We start from the raw sequence: 23,039 nt of genomic DNA, 5'->3' as shown, positions 1-23,039 counted from the left end.
GTAAATAAATCCGTAGATTATGCTAACTTTACGTGTAATGTTCAACCAAGCTTATCCATTCTATTGAATTATAAAAAATAAAAGGTGAGAATAAAATAAAGGAAAATTATTACAAATAATTAAAAGAAATTAAAACTATTTATAAAATAAATAAAATTTTTAAATAAGATAAAAGAGTTTGATGAATTTTATTATTTTATAAATTAATTTTAAAATTACAAAATATAGCAAAAATTTTAAGGAGACTATAAAGAATTTGATAAAAATATTTACTCTTCCTAAAAAAATCAACGTTTTAATAAATTTTGTTTTTTTTAGAATAACTTTTAATTATATAAATATATAAATAAAAGTGGGTCCCAGAGGGGAGAAATAGAGGGAAAGAAAAACGTGTGAATTAAAAAAGGGGTAGTGGAGGGGTGGGACCGAATTTCACTTGTCCACGTCACACATACCGTACAGTCCACATCATCGGCCACCAATGCAACAGTTAGTCCACGTGGAGGGCTGTCTTTGGGTGTCTACTTCCTCATGTTATCTCAATTGGGAGCCGTCCATTTTACCCTCGACCTTTATCTCACGAGACCTTTAAGTACTTTCACTATGGTTTTTGTTTTCATTTTTGTCACCGGCCAACGAACACGACAATCTTTGTTTTTCTACAGTAATGTATAAAAGAATTTGAATCACTTATTTCTCGATTGTGTATTTGTATTTTCGTTGAAGTATATATGTCCACTTTGATATTATTATCATATTGTGGATGTACTTTCACATTCGTTTTTGGTTGTATTTGATACAATTCAAAATTAGTATTAACGTATTTTTTTCACCTTATTTATAGGAAATAACTATGAGTATAGAGTTCAAATTATCTTATATTCTAGAGTACTAGTTTCTTTTTTTTTTTTTGAAGACTTTAGGTGAAAATAAAAAAGTTGAATGTAAAAGGTTTGGAGTTGTTTTAATCTCCATAAAATGTATGAAAAAGTTTAATACAATATTACATTTTAATAAATGATATTTTTGTTCGGAATAGACAGGTACACTTAAAAAGGGGTAGGCTAACTCAGTCAATAAAGTGTGGCGTGAGAATTTACTAACAATAAAAGGATAAAATATGTATATAAAAATTATCCCCCTTATAACCCTCTTTATAGAAAAAACTAAGGAATAAATTATTATCGTAATGTCCTAGGAATACTTCAAAATGCTATCCATATTTATCATTCTTCCCCTTTCTACCAAGAATAAAATCTAAATAAAAATTATTCTAAAAAAATATAATCAAAATATATCATCTTCTCTCCAACACATACTCGACCCAAGTCACGAAAATTCGACTAATTAACCCAAGTGAAAAATTTACTACCGTTGTACAAAATTGTAAAGGTAAAAGGAAAAATAGAAAATATGGCTTATTCTCCATTTTAATACTTTATAGCATATACCATATAGATTGCTTCATTTGATTAAGTAGTTGATATTTGTGGAAAATCAACCTTGTCAAAGGCCAATATGATGATGATGCCCACATTGATTCATAAGCCCAAGAGCATCCAAGCAAAAAAGGCCCGAGCCCAATTGGGGAGAGAGTTTTTTTTTCTTTCTTTCTTTTTAATTATTTTTATAAAGATTTGAATTATATTGCCAATTATATAGGAAGTTTTGTATAAAATCCTTTCATAATAAAAATTGTGAGAAAAGGACTGAAATTTAAAGACGTTTTTTAAAAAATAGAACAATTTTCAAACTATTTATATTTGATTTTTTTTTGTATGAAAGAGTAAATATTTCATGAAAAATAGAATAATTTTTTTTTAAAAGAATAGATACCATTTTCCTTCCTAACAATAGCAAAACAAAAAAAATTATATTATTAAGAAATATTAAACATATTCCAAAATTATACTATAAATATAGTTCCATTAATTTATGCTTTAAATAACACATTCTTTTTGTTTCATTTTTGTTTTTTAAAATATTCAAATTCGATCCATGACATTGATTAAAACAATATGGATTCGAGTGAAATGAACTTTACTTTCTGGTGAAGTTGAGTTATTTTAATATCAATTTATAAAGTTGGTGGACCAAACACTCTTTAAATGAAAAAAGAGGCTGATAAGAAAACTTTAGGTAATTTGATTCAATAACTTTTAAGATACATTTGAGATAAGTAATGAAATTAATTAGTACGAGGAGTTGTTTAGTAATAGAGCCTCCAATAAATTTAAACATACATTGGGCTAGTAGAAGAGTGAACTTAACGACACTCGTCTTTTTCCAACTCATACTTCTTAGTCATTGGGGAAAACACGCCTTTGAAGATATGTAAACTTCTAAATTGCATATGGTAAATCTGGAAATAAAAACGATTACACTAGAAGAAAGAATATAGAAATTAATTTACCTTGAAGATCAATGTCAAAAGTAACAAAAAACTGTGTTCATACTCAATTCTCGTATCACTCCATACCAAGTAAAACTCAAGATGTATAGTTAAGTTCATTTATTGCTACTTAAGTTCATTTGATGTAGTTTTACTTCAAATTGAATGACACTGTAGTTTAAAGCAAGATTGATCATAATTGAAGTTTAAGTGCAATTAATACAACCCTAAGATATTTTCTAACATAAACAAATGAATAATGTACTTCATAAACTCTGTCTTAGCTAGCTTATCGTGTCTAATTAATCTTCTTGGTCTTAGTTCACGAATAACATTAATACGAGACTGTCAAGTTTAACAAATTTCAAGTAAATGTTGAATGATATTTTGCGAAAAGATAAGAGAATAACTACTTAATGCTTTCATGCAAAATAAATTGCACATATGGTAGTGCTTGCCTAAACAACTCTAATTCTCAAGCAATTTTCATGCCAAGTATTAATAAGTACGTGTGGCACTTCTCATTTTATGTTTAAACGAGTTGCTTTGATTTTATAACAATCTAGGTATCAACGTACGTATTGACCACTTCAACTATCCAATACTAGCTTATTGTCAACTCGTTAATGATATTTGAGGTTCCACAAAATTAGTACCGTGATTACTAATATCGTTGTGACTTTAAAAGTTGAGTTGACATTGAGAGTGTCATCCACTGTGATTTGGTATGAGGAACATCTAGTTTGTCTCACCAGTTGGCATAACGATTATGATCTAGGTTAAAAATATAATATTGGAGTTAATATAAGAAGTAAAATAAAAGTTGAACGTGTTCTCGATTATAGTTTCACTAAATTGAAGTTGATTAGTAAAAGGAATAGAACGAGTCTTAAAACTCTATGCAGTATCGATATATATAACTATCAATCTAACTATATACTCAAACATCGTTAATCTCATTAAAGCAAATTCATGAAAAGAAAAAGTTAAAAGGAAAAAAGAAAAGGTAAGAAACCCTTTTATAGTATTCAAAGTATATTCAAATTAACTTTTAAAGATGGAGTAGAAGCAAAGAAGTTGTAACCATTGATGGAGAGATATTTTGAACAATGTGACCTAATTTTTTTTAAAAATCGATTCTTCAAAATGACGAAAGTACCCTTATGTAGTGCTCAAAGCTTGGACTCATCCTGGCAGTTCTTTGAAGAAACATAGAAGGTTGTTTTGGTCAATTCGGTTAAGAATTTTCTTTCGAATTAAAAAACCAAAGGAAGCGATTTCTGGAGTTTCAGTCCGATCTTCTTCTTCTTGACCGATCTTCGTCTTCAATTTCCCAAAGGTGGTGTTCGTTCAAGCACACCCCCTTGGGGATTTTTCTCTTCGTTTCCCTTTCCAATGGCGTTCGACAGCTTTTCCGACAAGAACCTCGTCTTTAGAAAACTCAAAGCCAAGTCCGATAACAAGGTATTATTCGAATTCCATTCAATTTCATCTTGATATTGTGTTTCCTCTTTCCGATCTGTGTGTTTCATGTCGAGATCTTCAATCCCCTGTTGAAATGGAACAGACCCACTTCGTTGGTTGTGGTTATTATTGTTGTTTTTGTTTTTTTTTTCAGATGTGCTTTGATTGCAATGCCAAGAATCCGACTTGGGCTTCTGTTACATATGGGATCTTCCTCTGTATTGATTGTTCTGCTGTGCATCGCAGCCTTGGTGTCCATGTTAGCTTTGTCAGGTGATTTTTCTATTTGGGTTTTTGATTTTGATGCCTGCTGGTTTTGATTTGTGGCTCTAATTTGACCTTCATTGAGTTCTTTCTTATATGTTTCTTTTCCTGATTGGGTATGTGTAGTTTTTGGAAGTGCATTGTGTTGATAGTGTCTTATTCTCACGCCTCTTCTATATGTTTAGTTATTTATGTTAAACCCCGTCCTCCTACTTGTTAGCCATGTTTTGCGCTCTAACATGCACTTATGTTTGATGGGTTCATGTAAATTCTTTTAACCTTGTATCTCAGTATGTCTGGGTCGTAGTTTGTAGATGCTTATAGATTATTTTCTAGAATCCTCAAACTAGACTCATGAAAAGTGATGTAAATTATTTGAAAATCAAGTAAACGTGCATTTGTAAATACAATAGTAGTGTAGACCTTGTTTAATGACGGGTTTTTGTTTTTTTGAGTTTTGAAAATTAAGCTTACAAATACTACTTCCAGTTATGGAGTTTCTTTCTTTTGCTATCTACTTCCATCATTTTTTTTTTCTTTAAAATCTAAGCCAAGTTTTCAAAACTTAAAAATGTAGATTTTTCTTTTTGGTAATAGTTTTTATTTTTGGAACTAGTGTTTTAAAAAATCCTCCTGGGTGTGCGCCTAGGCTGAAAGTGCAGGCCTTGTGCTTCGTCTTGAAAAGGAGAGGCTCACAAATTAAGGCACGCCTGAAGCTCAAAGGCCTGTGCCATGGGTTTTTATTTTAAATATAAATAATTAGTGTTTTTCCTTTATTAACTAAAAAAATCAAATTTACTAAGCACAAATGAAAATTTTCTTGTGTTTAAACGTCTGTTTTTACATATTTTCACTTCAACCATGCTTCTTTTTCTTAATATAGTACTTTTATATATAGTGCGTCTCACAATGCGCCTTGCGCTTAAGCTTCAGAAGACTAATGCGCTTTATTGTGCAATAACACTTTTTTGGAACTTAAACTAAGAACTCAAATGTTTCTTATAAGAGCGGAAACCATTGTAAATAAATTGTGAGGAAGAAAACATAGTTTTCATAAATAGAAAGGTAAGTTCGAATCATTATCAAAAGGTTATTGATGTTAATAACCAATTTTTACCATGCACTTGAGCTTTTAGTAGTTTCTTTTCAGTCAGAAGAATGGAAGTCTGGTGTGTCGTCTTTACAATCTTAGTCGAGAAGATTAAAAAAGTGTAATTATAAAATATCACAAAGAACTACATTTTTAGATCTGTTAGTCATTGTGATAGTGTACATGCACACATATCTGTATGTATGAGAACGAGGTTTGGCTTGCACTGCACTGATTATTTATCTATACAGGAAAGTTATGCAGTATACAATTTCTTTTTCTTCTTTTCTTTTCTTTTCTTAATGAAAGATAGAGACTTTGGATAAGTATCTTGTGCTCTCCCCAACCTGAGGCTGTGAATGATCCTCTGTCCTTCTGCCTTATGTATAACGTGATGTTTCTGTAGATCTAGTTATTTCCATTAAAATAAAAAAAACAGTGAAAGTTTTACCCAAAGGGTTCTAATAAAAGGTTTTTTCTTTTATAGTAAAGTAAAGGTTCAATGTTTTCTAGAACTATAGTGAATAGTTTATGATTAAATTAAATGAAGCAAATATCAGTGAGAAGTAGTTGTACTCAAGTGGAATTTGAAAAGACTAGTTACATCATTGCATGAACGGAGGGAATCAAAGCATTCTTTTTTGGGCATTTAAAGTAATCTTGGTGTAAATTATTAAATGACATTTTTTACTTCTATACTCACCAATGAGGTAAAATCTGTGGCCTTAGAGAAAGGACTACATATATGTACCTAACTGTTAGTTGCCTTCTGGAAAATTCTCAGGGCACTTTATCTCTTATTTCTTTGCTTGTCCTGTTGGTTTGCTTAACATGCTAGTTAGAATTTCAAATCGATCAAAGGTTATGACCTGTAATTATTTTGAGAAGTCTCTTAAGGTACAATTCCCCTTATGATGGTTAGTATTGAATGTTCTTATGTTTTTTCAATTTACGTAGGTCCACAAATTTAGATTCTTGGAGTGTGGAGCAGCTTAAAACAATGAGCTTTGGAGGGAATAACCGAGCACAGGTTTTCTTTAAGCAGCATGGATGGACGGATGGAGGCAAAATTGAGGCCAAATATACATCTAGAGCTGCTGAGTTGTATAGGCAATTACTTTCGAAAGAAGTTGCTAAAAGTATGGCAGAAGAGCCGGCATTGCCATCTTCCCCAGTTACTTCTCAGTCAGACCTAGTAACAAATGGACCTCCTGATATCAAAACTAATGAAACTGCAAAGGACCATGTCTCAGGAAAGCAAGAGGCTCCAGAAATTTCTGCTTCACCAAAAGCTTCTCAGACGGTATTCTCAAGTACTGTTAAGAAGCCCATTGGTGGGAAGAAACCAGGGAAGACTGGGGGACTTGGTGCTCGAAAGCTTACTACAAAGGTAATAATAATAATGCATTCTACCAATGTGAAGTGGCCTTATATTGCTCATGTATTAGTGTTCGAAATTTCTCTTGACCTCAATTAAATATAGATTTTGAAATACATTTTCCATGACTTTATAATTTGCATTACTCCATGCAGCCAAGTGAAAATCTATATGATCAGAAACCTGAAGAACCTACAGTTCCAGTTTCATCTTCAACAGCACCCAAAACTGCTGCAACTGGTTCATCTTTTGCATCTCGCTTTGAATATGTAGAAAATGTCCAATCATCTGATGTGAATTCTAGTGGCTCTCATGTACTTAGCCATGTAGCTCCCCCAAAGGCATCGGGCTTCTTTGCTGAATTTGGAATGGATGGTGGTTTTCCAAAGAAGGGCAGTTCCAGTTCCTCAAAAGTGCAGGTTAGACATTGTACTTCTGATTTTTCAATGATTTTGGCATGCTTCTCTGAATCAGCCTTGAAAAGAAATGTGAGGAATTGTCTAATGTAGGCTGTAAATCCGAAGCTCATTGCTTTTGTCACCCGAACGTTGATTTTATGGAATTAATCTATATTTCATTCATTACTTAATAGAGATACAAGCCTATATATAACCATAGAGAAATACACTTAAGGAAATAATATCAAATAATATCTCCAGAATAATATCTCCTAAGAATAATCTAATTATATTAATACCCTCCCTCAAATTCAAGGTTGAAATCACAAACTTGAGTTTGCTAAGAACTAAGAAAAGAAACAATATATCTAGAATAGAATAAAAAACCCGAAGAACAAACAGACAAAGAACTTCTAGGTTAAAACAAACCCACGAAAAACTTCCGGGATAGAAACATAGATCCTCGTATAGAGATCTATAACAGAACCTAGGAAGAACGAAACAAGAACTTCGGGGGGCAAAATGAAAGAGCAAAACTGAAGCAAAGTAGAATCAAAGCTGGACGAAAACAGGGTCGGAATTGGACAGAAGTGTTTTGTCGGATCAAAGTGGAACAGAACGAACTAAACTAGAGCAAGTCAGAATCAGATTAAACGGGAAATCTGGGGAGAACAGAACGGGAGCTGAACTGAATGGAGCAGAGAGGCTTAGCGGATCTGAACAAAAACAGAAACGAGGCGTCGTTGGATCTGGGCTTCGATCTAAACTTTGAAGGCAGACATGAAGGATGGGTCTGAACGAAATTAGACAGATCTGGAACAGATTGGAGGCAGACGTGAGGATATGAGGACATGGGGTTTCATGGGGTTTCATGGTTTTGTTGGGACAGCGTAAGGAGATGGAGCAACGGCAACGAAACGCAGCGGCGAGCGGAGCTTCTTGGACGACGGAAAAAACTGAAACTCTTCGGCTGGGCGTTCGGCTTCAACTGACAGAGGTTCAATCGGTTGCTTGGCTAACGGAAAAACAAGAGGTCGGACGAAGAACTATGAAGGAGATGGCCGCCGCAGACGCTAGTGAAAAACGAATGGGGTTTCTGGGGTTTGGATGGTGGCAGATTTGAACAGCAATGAGTGACAAAGGGAAGGTGCAACGACAACGGCAAATTTGCAGATCTAAGGGGCGGCTTCAGCTAATGGGAGATGATTCTGCCTCCGTTGATGAATGATCAACGGAGGCAGAGATCAAACGGGATGTGGAGGCTAGAATTCAATAAGGCGAAAACCCTAGAGCTCTGATACCATGTTGATTTTATGGAATTAATCTATATTTCATTCATTACTTAATAGAGATACAAGCCTATATATAACCATAGAGAAATACACTTAAGGAAATAATATCAAATAATATCTCCAGAATAATATCTCCAGAATAATATCTCCTAAGAATAATCTAATTATATTAATATTTGTCACCCGACCATTGTTCCATAACGATGATTATCCTTAGTCTTAGATAATTATTTGGTATGTCTTTATACATCAGTAAATAGCTTTTTGCATCTTTTGGTTTATTTAAATGTAATTGGGCGGTTTGGTGTCTGAGTATGAAGTGTTCTTGATTGAGTATACTTTTGGTACTCAAAAAATGAATTACTCTAAACAAGTATTGTAGAAATGGGTTTTCTGGGGAAGTTTCTTGCTTTGAATAAATTTTGTGAACATCCCTTTGCAATTTTACGTAGCAGTGGATGGTGTTCTTCTATGTTCTACTCTGGTGCTACTTGTAGTTTCTGTATTTTTTCTATCATTTTCTACATTTTATTCTCTTTTGTATACACGAGGGTCACAAACCTGCACATATCTGAAAAGAACCCATCAAAATTCCTATAAATAAAAATCTTATTTCTTAAGTAATGGCAAGCATAAAGAGTATTTTTGCTGGTTGCGCACATGGGTCCATCATATCAATGTCTCTACCTCTTTTGATCTCTGTTCTAACAACATGATTGATGTTAGATTGAAGAAAGTGACGAAGCAAGGAAGAAATTTTCCAATGCCAAATCTATATCATCAGCCCAATACTTTGGTGATCAGAACAGAGCTGATGCTGATGCTCAGGCCTCCCTCCAAAAATTCTCGGTTTGTACCTTTGCCTTTATCGTTAATTAAGTGGAAATTGTTGTCCATACTTTTCTAGTTATGCTATTTATACAGACCTCTTACCATTTGACTATTCAATCCTTCATGATAGAGCAGGAACTCTTTTATGTGTTATATTCTGATTTGGTCTTTGATTAGATATCACGTGTTTCTTTGGGCTTCGGTTTCGAAGAACTTTTGTAAATATTCTATAGACAAACATTTTATTTAGTTGGTCCCTCTTTCTTTAATGGGGTGGTTTTGTGGCCTGGTTTTTTTTGTGCCCTTGTATTCTTTTATTGTTTCTCAATGAAAGTTGTCGTTTTCATTTAAAAAAAGGAAGTTCTATATTCTGATTCTTTCCTTATCAAGGATTTATAGTTTACGCTATATATAATTTCCTGACATGTTAAGTATGTGTTTTGGACACATTTGGTACATGTTACGAGAAAAAACCCTCTCTAGATGAAGGTAAGTAAAAGCTCAATCAAAAAAGAACCATAAACCATAAAATGTATTAAAGAAAAAAGGGAAAAACACTGTGTTCGGTCCGTTTCTGTTTTTATGATGAGGCTTTGGGACTGCATTTTCAACTTTTGGTACTGAATGATAAGCGCTATATTAGTTAATACTTTCCACAGATTGGATGGAAACCGTTCTTTATATTGCTGATATGTCTGACTGTTTAAATTAAATCATAGTGCTTTCATTCCCCTTACTTGCCATCCTTCTATTCGCAGGGCTCAGCTTCCATCTCTAGTGCCGATCTATTTGGTAACCAGCGAGATAATCCTTCTGCCGATCTTACTGCAACTGAGTTTATTAACCGGCTTTCTATTCAGGTTCTATACTAATCCTTGTTAAACTGTGCAATTGTGCTTGGGTTCATGATTTCCTTAGCATTGTATTACATATATGTGATACATTCATTTACTTTTGTCCAGGCACAGCAGGATCTTTCTTCTCTCAAGAACATTGCAGGAGAAACAGGGAAGAAGCTAAGCTCCTTGGCATCTACATTAATTACAGATCTTCAAGACAGAATCATTTGATTATTTTCAAGTGTTCCTTTTCATTGTAGAATTTGGCTCGAACTCGATACGTTTTTTTTTATTACCAGCGGATTTTATTACTGAGGAATGTAAAGAAATTTCAGTATAAAGATTCTTTCAAAAAGCAACCCTTTTACACAGGACTTGAACATTCGCTGGTGGTTCTTTTGTTTTTCTAGCTGCTGCAGTGAACATGTGCTTTAGTTCTACTTTTTTTTTTTTTTTTTTGTAGCAAACAAAACAATACATACCGTATTTTCTCCACCAAAATTTGGCATTCCTATCTCACAAGAGCTTAGGACCTGAATTTGTATTGAGTTTTGGTTATAGTTGTGAGGTTATTGTATGTGTTTCAGTAATAATTTGAGTGCTATATTTAAAGAACTAATACATAATTCTCTTATGTTACTTCTTTTTCATTGAATTTTTGAATTTAGCCTATGCATTCTATGGTTGGTTAATTTTATATAAACACATTTATTTAGTCTATGGAGTTTAGAAAATGGTTTTAAACAAAGTTAATTTGTTGATTCATGAAGTCTGAATAATATCAAGTCTTGAAATTAGAGGTTTGATTCTTCATTATAGGCAAAATGTTAGGAGAAACAACAAAATTTTCTACTAAACCACTAAATCATCACATTTTTCAATTTAATGCCTGCAACGTTTGAAGTTAAATTTAAGTCAATGCTTAAATTAATTTAGTTTAAAAAATAGAATTATATGAGTTGAAATGTAATAAATATAAGTAAAATAGAAACCCTAATTTTGAATATTTAAAATAAAAATAAAAATCGAAAGCTGTTGGGAGTGAGTGAATTTAAACCCTAAATAGAATGAGTTTTGGAGTGAAATTAAGAAAGTGTTTAAAAAGGAATTAAAAAACGAAAATGAAACAGTCACCATTATCGTCTTCCGCGTCTCTTTCTTCTCTTTCCCTCTCATTTTTTTTTCGTTTTCCCCTTTTTTGTTCTGAAGCGGAAAGGACCAATTTTTGGGAGTTTTTGAGTTTTCCCTCCCTTTTCAAATCCATATATTAAAACCCTTTTCCGATTCTTTTTCGTTTTCCCTCTCTCTTTTCCAATTCCCCCTCTTCAATTTCATCCAAAAACCTTCTTCCCCCTTTCTTTTCTATCTGCTTCTCCAATACCCACCTCTGTTTTTCTCTTCTTTTCACTCTAATTATCTTGTTTTATTCTCTCTAATGGCTACCCATTTGGTTGATTCTCAAGAACTTGATCCATTTTTGGTTCCTCCGTTGGGAATTGAAGCCGGGTCTTGGCACTCGACTACTACCGAAGATGCCCTAACTCAACAATCTCTACTTCATTCTTCCTCTTGCCGTAACGGCAATTTTTCTTTTTCGCCTATGGATGCCTCTGCTAATCAGTCTTGGGGTTCTTCTTCGATAAACCCTACTGGGTCTTCGCCATTCTCAACTTATTCGTCTGATTCTGATGGACTCGACGCATTGCCTCCTCTGCCGGGATCGTCTTTGGAGTGGTCTACTTCAGAGGAAGCTTTCCCAGAAAATTCCGTGTCTGCTCAAGAAACCGAATCTCTATCTGCGGTGAGCTTAATTTTCAATTAGTTCTTTATACTTGGTTGCAATTGATATATTATTTTCCATTTATTTATCTTTTTGGGGTTTGGTTTTGGTTATGTTCTGAATTCGTAGGGTGCGGGACTTGCAAATTTGGGGAATACTTGTTTTATTAACGCAATCTTGCAGTGCCTCACTCATACTGCTCCATTTGTGGAGGGTCTTCGATCTGCTAATCATGATATGCCTTGTAACAGTAAGATCACTGTCACTACCAATACGTTCTCTCTGTTTCTAGGTTCTAATGACTCAGTAGTTGATGAAGAATTACGAATTTGCATCCACAGGTGAAGGTTTTTGTGTCTTTTGTGCAATTCGAGATCATATCGAGCTCTCCTTAACTTCTCTGGGTGGGATTATCTCACCAGTGAAACTTGTTGATAACTTGAACTGTATCCTTTTCTATATTTCATTTTCCACCATATTTTTTTTTCTTAAAAATTCTTTTAATTAGTGCCTTTTGTACCTTGTATGATGTGATGATAACTTGTTAGGAATTTTGTATTTGCTTCAAAGAAGCTGCATCTCGATCTGAGCAAATCTGAGATTAAGATAACCACAGTGTGTTAGGTTTTGTTTGGACTGACTTTCTAAGTGATTGTAAACATTTATTTTATACTTTTATTTAAACACTTAGAAAGTCAATCCAAACATGCTTTTAGTTGGTTTTCTTTAATGGTACTTGGATACAAATGGTCTTGCGTGTTACGGAGGTTGCAGTTGTTTTTGTACTTTGTTTTATTATTTGATCTTTTGAGAACTTTGCTGTACTGTTGTTATTCTTAAGTTAGCATTAGACTTCTCATCCTTTTTCTGGAGATACCAGCAGGAAGATGCCCATGAGTTCATGCAGTGCTTCTTGGATAAACTTGAAAGATGCATGGTTTCAGAAGGAAAGGATCGAGTTTCTTCAGAGGATGATGATCTAGTGAATAAGGTGTTTGGTGGTCGTCTCATAAGCAATGTAAGAAAATGATCTTTACTGTTTTGTTTTTAAGTATTGAGCTTCAGTGTCTTGTTTTTTACAATTTGTGTCATATTCAGCTTTGCTGCTGTAATTGTGGCCATTGTTCCGAAACCCATGAGCCTTTGGTTGACTTGAGTTTGGAGATTGAGAATGTGGACTCCCTTTCCAGTGCTCTGGAATCTTTCACCAAGGTGGAGAGAATTGGCGATCCAGAAACAAAATTTAAGTGTGAAAACTGCAAAGAGGAGGTGTGGGTGGAGAAGCAGCTTAAGCTGGAAAAAATCCCTTTGGTTACTACATTCCACTTAAAGAGATTCAAGGCTGATAGTTCTTTTGTTGAGAAAATCGAAAAGCACTTGGAGTTTCCATTAGAGTTAGATTTGAAGCCGTACACCCTGGGAGGCAAGGATGCAGAGGTAATATCTAACTTTTCTTACCTCATGGTGTAAAGTTTGTACAAGAATTGTCATCAGTATCTTGAAAATGTAGAATATTTGAGCTCTGTAATATTTTTTGTTTTTGGCTTTGCCCTACAATTGGTTTAGGTTCATTACTGAGGTTCTCTCTCTTTTCCCTTTGACGATAACAGGTGGAACTCAAATATGAATTGTATGCCATTGTGGAACACACAGGGTTTTCCTCTACTTCTGGGCACTACTTCAGCTTTGTTCGTTCCTCTCCTGATACATGGCACAGAATGGACGACTCATTGGTATAACATTTATGAAGTATTTTTCAATTTTGTTTAGTTTTTCAACTTACTGCTGGGATTTAGCAGCGTGCTAGATATATGGCGACGACTAAATTAGTGATCATATTCTCCTTCCCAGTTGTAATTTGTTTCACGTTTTCTTCTTTCCCTGCATTTGGCCCCTTGCTTTTGGTTGTATATCAGTAGAACCTTTTGGTATCTCATATCACCATTTCTGAAATTATAGTAGCAATTACTTATTTTTGAGTTACTATATTGATCTGATGTGTTGTTGCACTCGTTTTGGTCTTGAGGATAATTAATCCTCAAGAGGGTGCTGATATAACTTAACTGGAATTCTGTTATGTGCTTTTTCTATTGATGGAGCTGCTGATTCTCCATTGATTTAGTGAAGTGCGGTAAGCTTTTACTGAAGCAAAAAAACTTTCTGGTTTTGATGTTATTCAGGTTACTTCAGTCACTGAAGAGTATGTGCTGTCACGTGAGGCCTACATTTTGTTATATAAGAGGAAGGGGACTTCATGGTTCTCAAGTTTAATTCAACGATCGGATCCTTGCTTGAATTCAGATTCCTCAAATCCATCTCCCAAGTCGGTTTTGCAAAATATCGGTACTGGTTGCTCTTCATTTGCTGCTGAGTCTAAAGTCAATCACGAATCTGCAAATGCACCTGCGGATACTTTGCAACCAAGTCCTGCTCGGTTTTCCTGTGAAATGGAGAATCAAGATACTGGTGTCAGTGATTTGGAAAATGCTACTTCTGCTAACTTGAATATAGTTGAGAGTGCAACAATGAAGTCTTCTCCCATTGTAACTAAGGATCTCTGTTTGAATGATGAAGATGAAAGTATTGATGGTTTTCATCCTCTATCGCCAGTGAGATCTCCCAGCCCCGATAATGTCTTCCGTACTCCAGGTAAAATCTTGTTTTAATCTCTATATGTTTTCTGTTTAATATTTGGCTGGTTGGACTATATTTAATATTTGGAATTTTTTGTACTTTGTTTAGAACCACAATACCGAATCCCAGTTGATCATCTGAAGACAGAAAAGTGCTCAACATCTGGAAGCCCATTGAATAAGGGTGTGGAAGATTCTGAAAGAAAAGCAGCCATGAGGTACGTTAAGAAGAACATGCCAGGTTCGAGAGGGTCGAAAATGATTGCTGCTATATTGGGATCTCAGAGTGAAGGCTCCTCTTTGAACAAGAAGAAGAGACTAAGGTCATTACCATGTAAAAGGTCAAGCCCGCCTAACACTCGTCGCAAAACAAGTATAGTTCTGTGATGCGTTTCATGGCAGCCGAAACCGTAGCAAGCCAAGTTGATAGATTTTTGCTTTTTAGTTTCCCTTGCTTTTTACCCTCCCTCTCTAAAGTTGTTTAGGCTATTTTTTTAGAGGTAAATATGTGGTGATGGAAGACCTTTAAATTTATTTCTAGCTATCATAAGAGTCCAGGTTTTGTATTCGACCTCAGTCGATCAACGCTTTTTCAATCTGTATAGAGAACATTTTCAACTCTGATGCTTGACATGTTATATAATCAAATTCATATCTGATGACGATCTGTTTCAATTTGTTTTAAAGCAATTTCTTTAGTAACTTGACTGATATTTAGAGATGATAACTATGATCAATAGCATAAGGATCACATCACTTTGGAGCTTTGAGTGTAGGAAGAGTTTGATTTTGACAGAATCGATGGAAGATATTGATTGTTAGAGATGTTTGTTGGTTTGTTGAGCAGATTACAATGCATATTCTTGTAAGTATCGAACCTTGTTATTTAATATGCTCAAGACAGCTAAACAAGAATTATATAGAAAACATTATTAAGTAGTCTTCCATCAACACTGTTTTTCCTTATTTTCATTTTTTGTGCCATGGCAGGGGCTGGAAACGAAGACATGGAGGATGATACGCCAACCCCAACCCCAACTCAAACTCCAACTCCAACACCAACACCAACACCGACTTTGAGCTCAACATCAGAGGCTGCAAGTAGACATGTAGTGGTCGTCATGGATGGAATGGAAGAGTTCACAACGGACCCACTTAAGTGGGCATTGGACAACGTCATTAAGCCTGGTTGCATCGTTACTCTTGTTGGTGCAATGCCGTGGCTCAATATTCCTCGTGAGTTTTTTTACCTGTTTTTCTTAACATCGAACTGTATGATTGTTCTAGCGTTTTCTTAATATCATTACATAAATGAATTTTTGTAGTTTCATCAAAAACTTGGTTGGATATTTGGCCAATAAATTTGGAGGAGATGTCCTTTGAGGGAGTGGAAAGAGAGTATATTAGTGAAGCCAAATATGCAAAACTTGAAGCTGTGGTATCACTCTGTAGGAAATATGGGGTATATACATTTTTGGTTAATATTTTCAAAGCATATTTTATTAATGAATCAGTGTATTATTATTACCTTTTTCTTTTTTCTTTTTGTTTCTCAGGTTGTGCCACAAAAGAAAGTAGTAATGGGTCATCCACTTAGATTGCTTATTGTTGAGCAAATCTCAAGCCTTCATGCAACATGGGTTGTATTTGATAAGTAAGTTAATTTATTTTATTATATTATCATTATTGTTCTTCTTCTTCTTATTATTATAAAATACTTTTTCAAAAACACTTCAAAACATTTTGTCTCTCATGTCTCAACCATTCGTTTCTCTATTTTCTTCAACTAAAACAGTTATATAGTCTTGTCCAAAGATTCGATTCTTAAGCAATTTCTAATCTTGTCGCTATGAATTTGCTCTAAACTAGTTGATTCTCGAGCCATCTATCTATTTTCTTAAACGTTAGCTAAAGTTTTGAACTATTGTTAAAAAGTGAGAAAGTAAAAAAAGAAAAAAAGAAAAAAAGAAAAAAACAAAGATGAGTGAGTGATGATATCAAAGTTGAATAAATCTAATTTATTATTATATATATTTTTTCATTGCCATCCTTAGCTTTTGAGTAAAGATAACAAAATTGGTTTTATTAGTTCTTGAAATTTATGTTTGTTTCATTTGTCTGTAAAAAACATTTTTTTTTTAAAGAAAGTCATATTCTTAGTATATTTCACAATTTTTGAAGGCAGCAGTAAAGTCTAGTGATTTATTTGATATTGAGAAAAAAAGGAATTATTATATATTTGTATGAACTGACAAAAACAAGAACACAAATGGGCAGGCATCAAAGAGGTAATAGAGCGTTTTATGCCAAGAAAATAAAATCAAATATGGTGATGCTTAGAGAAGATGGAAGTGTTGATATGATCAATAGAGAGCCTGAATTCCCAAGTGGTTCCACTTTAGATTCAAGACAATCTTTTTATTCATAAATTAGTTAAAATTTAATCCTTTTTTCTAATTGTTTTTAAACTAATAAAAGTTTGAGTATCGAACCTTTTGTTTTTGTTTTAATTTGTACTGCACTTTTATTTGGTTCATAGGTCTTTTCAAAATATTATTTGATTCCTATATACGTTTAATGTTATTAATGGAATCTTATCTCATATCATGCTTGTTAGTGATCTACTTTGTTGTAAATTTTATCGGGTTAATAATGGTGATTGGATTGAAATAGAATCAAAATTTAAAGACATGAATGATTAAGAATTCTTAAACGTTCAGTGAATTTAATATGTATCTTATGTTAAAACAATTTTTTTTTTTTTTTTGTAAAAATAGTTATAATTAAATAGTTTAGCCAAAAAAAAATATTCTGAAATTCAACTACGCCAAACTCACTATTAAACTAAAATAATAATACTTTTATGATATTATATGATGTTTATGAATTAATTAAATCATATTATTATTATTATTTTGAGTTTAGTGGTGCGTAAGAGAAAGAGTTAAGATTGTGAGGGTATTCTATTAAGCTATGTTTTGATTGACTTAAGCGATTCTATCGTATTTTAAATCTTTATATCAAATATATACATAATAAATTACCAAAAATAAACGGTTTTAATTGATTGAAAAATATGATTGATCTACAAATATTGTTAACTAGGTATAGAGATATCGAAACTCATTTTAAACTTCATAGATATAAGTTGGTGCAATATTTTTTTAGTTCAACAATATGCAAATGTGAAATTTAAAACTCGGTAAAAATAACGATTGAATTTGTATGTTGGATGAATGAATATAGTGATCATCAATCTCATGTTTACATACATTTAGATGGAGCACAAATGAATGGAAAAGTTGTAAATCACAATTACAATTAATTGCATATTTAGAATTGAAAATCACATGACACAAAATACAAATACAGATTAGGGAAAGATGATCAAAAGGAAGGGTTTCCAAATGAAATAAGAGTCCCTAATTTCCCATTCTTCAATCACTATCATCCCTATAGTAAACTTCATTTATTAAGAACATAAAATGTAATCAATAGTACTCTTCTTTATAACCTTTCTTCTTCTTCTTAAATTATTTTCCTTTTTGTTGAGATAATAAAATAGAATCAAGGTGCATATCCACCACCCCCTCCTCCACTCCCTCCCCCACCTCCGTACCCTCCTCCTTGTGCACCTCCACCACCACCATAGCCACCGCCGGAGCCACCTCCTCCGCCACCTCCATGTCCTCCTGCTCCACTCCCTGAGCCTCCTCCTTCTCCTCCGCCACTTCCATATCCACCACCATTTCCTCCACTACCATACCCACCTCCCCAACCGCCTCCTCCGCCGCCTCCATGCCCTCCCCCTCCGCTCCCTGAGCCTCCTCCTTGTCCTCCACCACTTCCATATCCTCCTCCGCTCGCTTCTCCTGCACCATAACCACCACTACCACCTCCATTTCCACCACCGCCACCACCTCCACCACCTCCATAACCCGATCCCCCGCCTCCATAACCACCACCAGAACCACCTCCTTCTCCACTTCCATAACCACCGACCGGGCCATATCTGACACCACTTCCACCACCACCACCACCACCACTTCCTCCCCCTCCCCCACCACCACCATTGCCATAACCACGTTCTTCTCCACCTCCATATCCAGCGCCACTTCCTTCACCTCCACCATTTCCATATCCAACACCACCATTTGTAGAACCACCCCCACCACCACGTCCTCCTCCTCCACCACCGCCATATCCAACGCTAACTCCATATCCACTACCAGCTCCTTCTCCACCACCATATCCAACAGAAGTATGCCCTAACACAGGGGCATGGACATCGCCATCATAAGCAATAAGAGTTCTGGCGGCCGAAGCTAACCCTAAACCCAATAAAGCAAACAAAGCAAGGAATTGTACTCTATGATTCTCCATAGGAACTCAAAACACGAGGCCTATGCTTACAATGCATCTTCTGATCCCTTTATATAGGAATTGGTGGAGTAAGTATCAACTTCTAAGTGGGCTATAAGCACATGCAAAAAGAGAAGGAAAAAAGGCCCAACTTCCATTAGTGTGCCTCTTGCTGTTTCCCATACCTCAATGAGTGTTTTCTACCAAACAACCAACTTGAACTATTGATGCTCCATAACCCCTTTGTTTAGCTTCCATGTGATGAATTGGAAATTGAAGGTTAAAAATTACCAAGACAATATTATCTCTTTTGGTTAGGATGTGACAGATAGTAGTAAGGGTTTGTTAACTTAGTTGATATATTTCCAATTCAACATATGCTCTTTCTTATGATTATTTTAAAAAAAAAATTACCAAGACAATTTATTAAGTAAAAAAAATTAGAAGGAAATAAAAAACTTTTAACCTAATTCACTTTCAATAATTTAAATATAAGAAAACATACCTGACTTTCATATGATAATAACACAAAATTTTTAATTTAGGAAAGAGAGGACATGCTTGGTGATAATAACACCAAAAATCAAATATCATGGAGTTTATACACAATTTTCTTGTCCTGATACCACATAAATAACTGTTTTCAACCCAAAAGCTAAAGTTTATAAGTTATGACTAATATAGTTACATACCAATCTTTTAACCGATTTTTGTCACTTTTAAGTTTGAAAATGTTTAGAACACCCATACAAATAAAAAAAAAATTATCGTCCGAAGAAATAAAATAAATATATATAACAAATTTTTTCATCACTTGTTTAACTTAATGTTTTTATGTTATTTTCTTAGTTAGATATGGATTGATGGGACATTCAACAAATAGTTGAATACATAGTAGTTCATTTACCTAGCTACTACTCATCATTAAATTAATGAACTAACATTCATTCTATATCTATCTCTAGTTGATATGATTATAGTAAGAAATTAGGTCACCGACTTTATAAATAATGTTGAGAATAATTAAACTATTCCAAGTTTTTTCACATTGTGAAAAACTAACAAAAAGTTTATCATGAGAGTAGGCAGCTAGTTTGATAATATTTAGAGTTATGTATTAATTGAATTTGAACTTGATTTCAAATTACACACTCTCTTATAAATCTTTTACTTTATTTTATTGTTATCTTTGTTTTCTATTATTGAAAACCCATTCTTCTTAAAAGGGCTGTCACAGTAGAAGAGTAAATTTTGTAACTTGAAAATGGTTGAAGTTTTAGATGTGAGGTGCTTTTTTGTTATGAGTGGAAAAAGGCAGACACCAACTTGAGTTTGTGAAGTAGGATAGAGAAGTGTTTGGGGGATAACACTTTTGTGAGGATTTCAATGGGTTACTGATTTAGTGGGGATAGAACGATCTTGCTTGGGAGATGATGATGGACAAAGTGACAATCAATTTTATTGTGCTTGGTATGTTTCTAGAAGAAACCACACAATTTGCAATCTAAAAAAGCACTACGATGGTCACACAAATATAACTAGTAGACTACTGAGGAACACTCCAAGAAACCAATATGAAAACTGAGAAATAATATTACCAAGTGCGAGATACTGTAGTTTGTTTTTTTATATCTACACCAAATGAGAACACCGATCCTCACCAACAAAATTAGCATTGAAGCAACCAAATAATAATCTGAGCAATATATGCAATATTTGATCAACCCACAACGAGATAAATAAGACTACTAGTATGTTGTCAATATAGAGTTGCATTTTCGAGAAGAGCACTATCAAAAGGAGTTAAAAAGAGTTCTAGTAGTCTTTGATGACGTGATCAACAAAGGTCTCAGTAATATACTAGAATGAGCTAGGAGATCAAAAGTATATTTATAATTTACTTAGGGATGAGAATTAGTATATTTTGCTTGAGATGAATACCCCATTAGAGGGGGATGAAACTTTCAAAGGCCAAGGAAATAGTGGAGTGGTCCTAATTAGAGAATCATTTAAGGCAACATTGCATATTCGATATAGCTTAAGGATCATCATCTATACTAATCATATGATCAGCATATAGGAGGAACGATATTTCTTGAAGAGTTTAACTCATAGAAAGTGTTGTATCGTGAGAATTAGAAGTAAACTCAAGTTAGGTGAAACTAGACCTGCGTGAAACTTGTTTTAGGACCATACAAGACGTGTGTTAAAGAAGACACATTTTATAAGGGGAAAGAAAAGCTGCCACAATGGTGATTTCATATACACCCCTCTTTAGATAGAGTGCCATTGAAAAATACATTTTTAACAACCGTTGCTAAAGAAAGAGCCACTATTTGATAGCTCTAACGGTTAAAAGAGACTACGAAGAAATGCTATATAGGAGCGTGTGGAGCAAATATCTCTCCCATGATCAGTAAAATATCAAAGGTATGATACAAATAAAATGTCAATAGAGACTAAATTAGCACAAGATTTTGATAATATAACAGTAACGTTTGGAGGTAGACTCGGAGGTTCGTAGTGTTATATGTTTTAACCTAAGTTAGGTGACATATAATTGGGTAAGTTTGGAGAAAGAAGGGTTTGTGTGAACTATGAAGTAGAAAAGCAGCAGCAAAAGAGAAAGTATAATGGACATATTTATGAATTTCCCACATGCAAATCCCCAAATCTCTTTGTCTTTAGTGTTTTGAATCATAACAACGTGTGGGGTCGATCCATTATCTCATATTGCTTCCCTCTAGTGGATCTCTCCTTTTGTTCCACACTTAGCTTCAACAACCTTTACATTTCTTCTTCTTCTTCTTCTCTTCATATACTAACATATATACATTAGCAATCTGATTATACACTTTAACTGGATATATACAATTACAATACACTTCTCATATTCAAACTCAAATTAGATAAGCAATACATAATCGCAAGGGCTATAAGCTGAAATAACCTCCATCTTATACAAATTTACAGAACTGTGTAGAAATTGATCAAAAGATAGTCGAGATATATACTTCTAGTCACAAATTTATAAAAAGTCGACAAGTGAATTAAATCAAATATTATGGAGTTTGTACATAAAATTCTCTCGTCCTAACAGCATGTAAATCAGATTGACGTCGTCTTGAGTTTACTTTCTAGAATAATACTAAATTGTGAGACCTATAACACAACTAAAGTGAGGTAGAAAACATAGAAAAATCGAGATGAATATGTACACTATTGGGCTTTGTTAGAGAGCTAATCAAGGCCCAATACTAATGAACTGATGGGTTTGAAAGTGAGATGAAACAGATCGTTGTGAGATCATTACATGCAAATCAATTTAAAAAACTTTGATTTTGCATTGCGACTACCAACATTATATTACGTCTTAGAGTATTCTAAATATATATGTTATTTAATTTATCTTTATATATATATATCTCTCTCTCTCTCTCTATATATATATATATATATAAAGGTTTATGGAATGATATCTCTTTTAGTCTTTGCATTATATAAACACAATCAATCTAAGAGGTTGTGGTTGATGTTCATATTCTTACACTTTGAAATGTTCAACCACAATAAATACGATCCTATATTTTACATTTGGATTAGGATATGATGCTTGTAATGAATTGTAGTGATGTGTATAAGAACTATAGTCGAGAAAACTTCAATCTTCGACCCACAAGAAAAAGGAAATCCAATAGGAATATTAATCCTGGAGAGATTTGCTTAGAATAATGCATCATCCATGAATATCTCCTTAAAAAAGGACATTTCATCTTCATAGAGAGGTTGAAGAGGCAGCCCTATTGTGTAGGGGAACACAATATAATTTTGGTGTGAGAAGATTAGGGCCAAAAGTAGATTTGAACTAATTTCATATCAATTATTTAAGTTAGCCTTTTGATCTAAATCCTTCCACTTGCTTGAAAGATCTACCAAGATTTGGGGCAAATAAAAAACTTTTAAGTGTAGGTGTAATAATTAAATATATTTATTATTAAAATTAATAATGCATATAATTAAAAACCTACCAAGGTAAAAATATTAAAGAACACACGCACATATATATATTATACATTTATTAGGTTTAATTATTACTATTTTTCTCTTTGTTTATGTCATTTAGATCATTGAGATGAAGAAATGGGTTTTCTCAAACTACTTTGCATTTACAATGCTAAATATATAATTAATTCCCACCTTGAGACATAATCTATTCCATTTGATATCATAATACTATAATTAATAATGGAGGGAAAATGATCACGTTTTATAGAGAGATATATAAATCTCAAAGTGCTTATGCACCATGTCCAATA

At 33.8% G+C, this 23,039-nt stretch overlaps 4 protein-coding genes across 5 annotated transcripts; 3 read left to right on the top strand and 1 right to left on the bottom strand.

The window, feature by feature from the left end:
* Positions 1-3,624: 3,624 nt before the first annotated feature.
* Positions 3,625-10,567, top strand: LOC101205608 (probable ADP-ribosylation factor GTPase-activating protein AGD8). The gene is made up of 7 exons (XM_004148692.3): positions 3,625-3,856; positions 4,011-4,129; positions 6,168-6,600; positions 6,744-7,007; positions 9,005-9,127; positions 9,868-9,969; positions 10,072-10,567. The coding sequence occupies exons 1-7, from the start codon at positions 3,788-3,790 to the stop codon at positions 10,177-10,179; spliced, it is 1,218 nt and encodes a 405-aa protein (XP_004148740.1). The 5' UTR covers positions 3,625-3,787; the 3' UTR covers positions 10,180-10,567.
* A 562-nt stretch (positions 10,568-11,129) lies between these two features.
* On the top strand, positions 11,130-15,020 carry LOC101210383 (ubiquitin carboxyl-terminal hydrolase 20). The gene is made up of 8 exons (XM_011652041.2): positions 11,130-11,749; positions 11,858-11,978; positions 12,070-12,174; positions 12,580-12,746; positions 12,827-13,165; positions 13,339-13,461; positions 13,909-14,377; positions 14,471-15,020. The coding sequence occupies exons 1-8, from the start codon at positions 11,384-11,386 to the stop codon at positions 14,746-14,748; spliced, it is 1,968 nt and encodes a 655-aa protein (XP_011650343.1). The 5' UTR covers positions 11,130-11,383; the 3' UTR covers positions 14,749-15,020.
* A 119-nt stretch (positions 15,021-15,139) lies between these two features.
* Positions 15,140-16,985, top strand: LOC105435060 (uncharacterized protein DDB_G0290685). Of its 2 annotated transcripts, XM_031883122.1 has the most exons (5): positions 15,140-15,226; positions 15,352-15,597; positions 15,687-15,823; positions 15,918-16,015; positions 16,639-16,983. In XM_031883122.1, the coding sequence occupies exons 2-5, from the start codon at positions 15,369-15,371 to the stop codon at positions 16,787-16,789; spliced, it is 615 nt and encodes a 204-aa protein (XP_031738982.1). In that variant the 5' UTR covers positions 15,140-15,226; positions 15,352-15,368; the 3' UTR covers positions 16,790-16,983. The 2 variants fall into 2 exon arrangements, with proteins under 2 accessions (XP_031738982.1, XP_011652714.1); XM_011654412.2 differs by lacking the exon at positions 15,140-15,226 and having other exon boundaries at positions 15,270-15,597; positions 16,639-16,985.
* A 943-nt stretch (positions 16,986-17,928) lies between these two features.
* Positions 17,929-18,744, bottom strand: LOC105435059 (glycine-rich cell wall structural protein 2). The gene has a single exon (XM_011654411.1). The coding sequence runs from the start codon at positions 18,742-18,744 to the stop codon at positions 17,929-17,931; it is 816 nt and encodes a 271-aa protein (XP_011652713.1).
* Between the last annotated feature and the right edge of the window lie 4,295 nt (positions 18,745-23,039).

The sequence above is a fragment of the Cucumis sativus genome, chromosome 3, assembly GCF_000004075.3.
Source record: "Cucumis sativus cultivar 9930 chromosome 3, Cucumber_9930_V3, whole genome shotgun sequence".
Classification (NCBI taxonomy): Eukaryota; Viridiplantae; Streptophyta; class Magnoliopsida; order Cucurbitales; family Cucurbitaceae; genus Cucumis; species Cucumis sativus.
Note: the sequence above shows the minus strand (reverse complement) of the source record. Positions and strands in the feature narration are given on the sequence as shown.

Coding starts and splice junctions, on each gene's coding strand:
- LOC101205608 (XM_004148692.3), top strand. CDS start 3,788: ATGGCGTTCGACAGCTTTTCCGACAAGAACCTCGTCTTTAGAAAACTC. Junction 3,857..4,010: donor AAGCCAAGTCCGATAACAAG/GTATTATTCGAA, acceptor TTTTTTTTTCAG/ATGTGCTTTGATTGCAATGC. Junction 9,970..10,071: donor TTAACCGGCTTTCTATTCAG/GTTCTATACTAA, acceptor ACTTTTGTCCAG/GCACAGCAGGATCTTTCTTC.
- LOC101210383 (XM_011652041.2), top strand. CDS start 11,384: ATGGCTACCCATTTGGTTGATTCTCAAGAACTTGATCCATTTTTGGTT. Junction 11,979..12,069: donor TCATGATATGCCTTGTAACA/GTAAGATCACTG, acceptor TTGCATCCACAG/GTGAAGGTTTTTGTGTCTTT. Junction 13,166..13,338: donor TGGGAGGCAAGGATGCAGAG/GTAATATCTAAC, acceptor TGACGATAACAG/GTGGAACTCAAATATGAATT.
- LOC105435060 (XM_011654412.2), top strand. CDS start 15,345: ATGGCAGGGGCTGGAAACGAAGACATGGAGGATGATACGCCAACCCCA. Junction 15,598..15,686: donor GCCGTGGCTCAATATTCCTC/GTGAGTTTTTTT, acceptor GAATTTTTGTAG/TTTCATCAAAAACTTGGTTG. Junction 16,016..16,638: donor ACATGGGTTGTATTTGATAA/GTAAGTTAATTT, acceptor ACAAATGGGCAG/GCATCAAAGAGGTAATAGAG.
- LOC105435059 (XM_011654411.1), bottom strand. CDS start 18,744: ATGGAGAATCATAGAGTACAATTCCTTGCTTTGTTTGCTTTATTGGGT.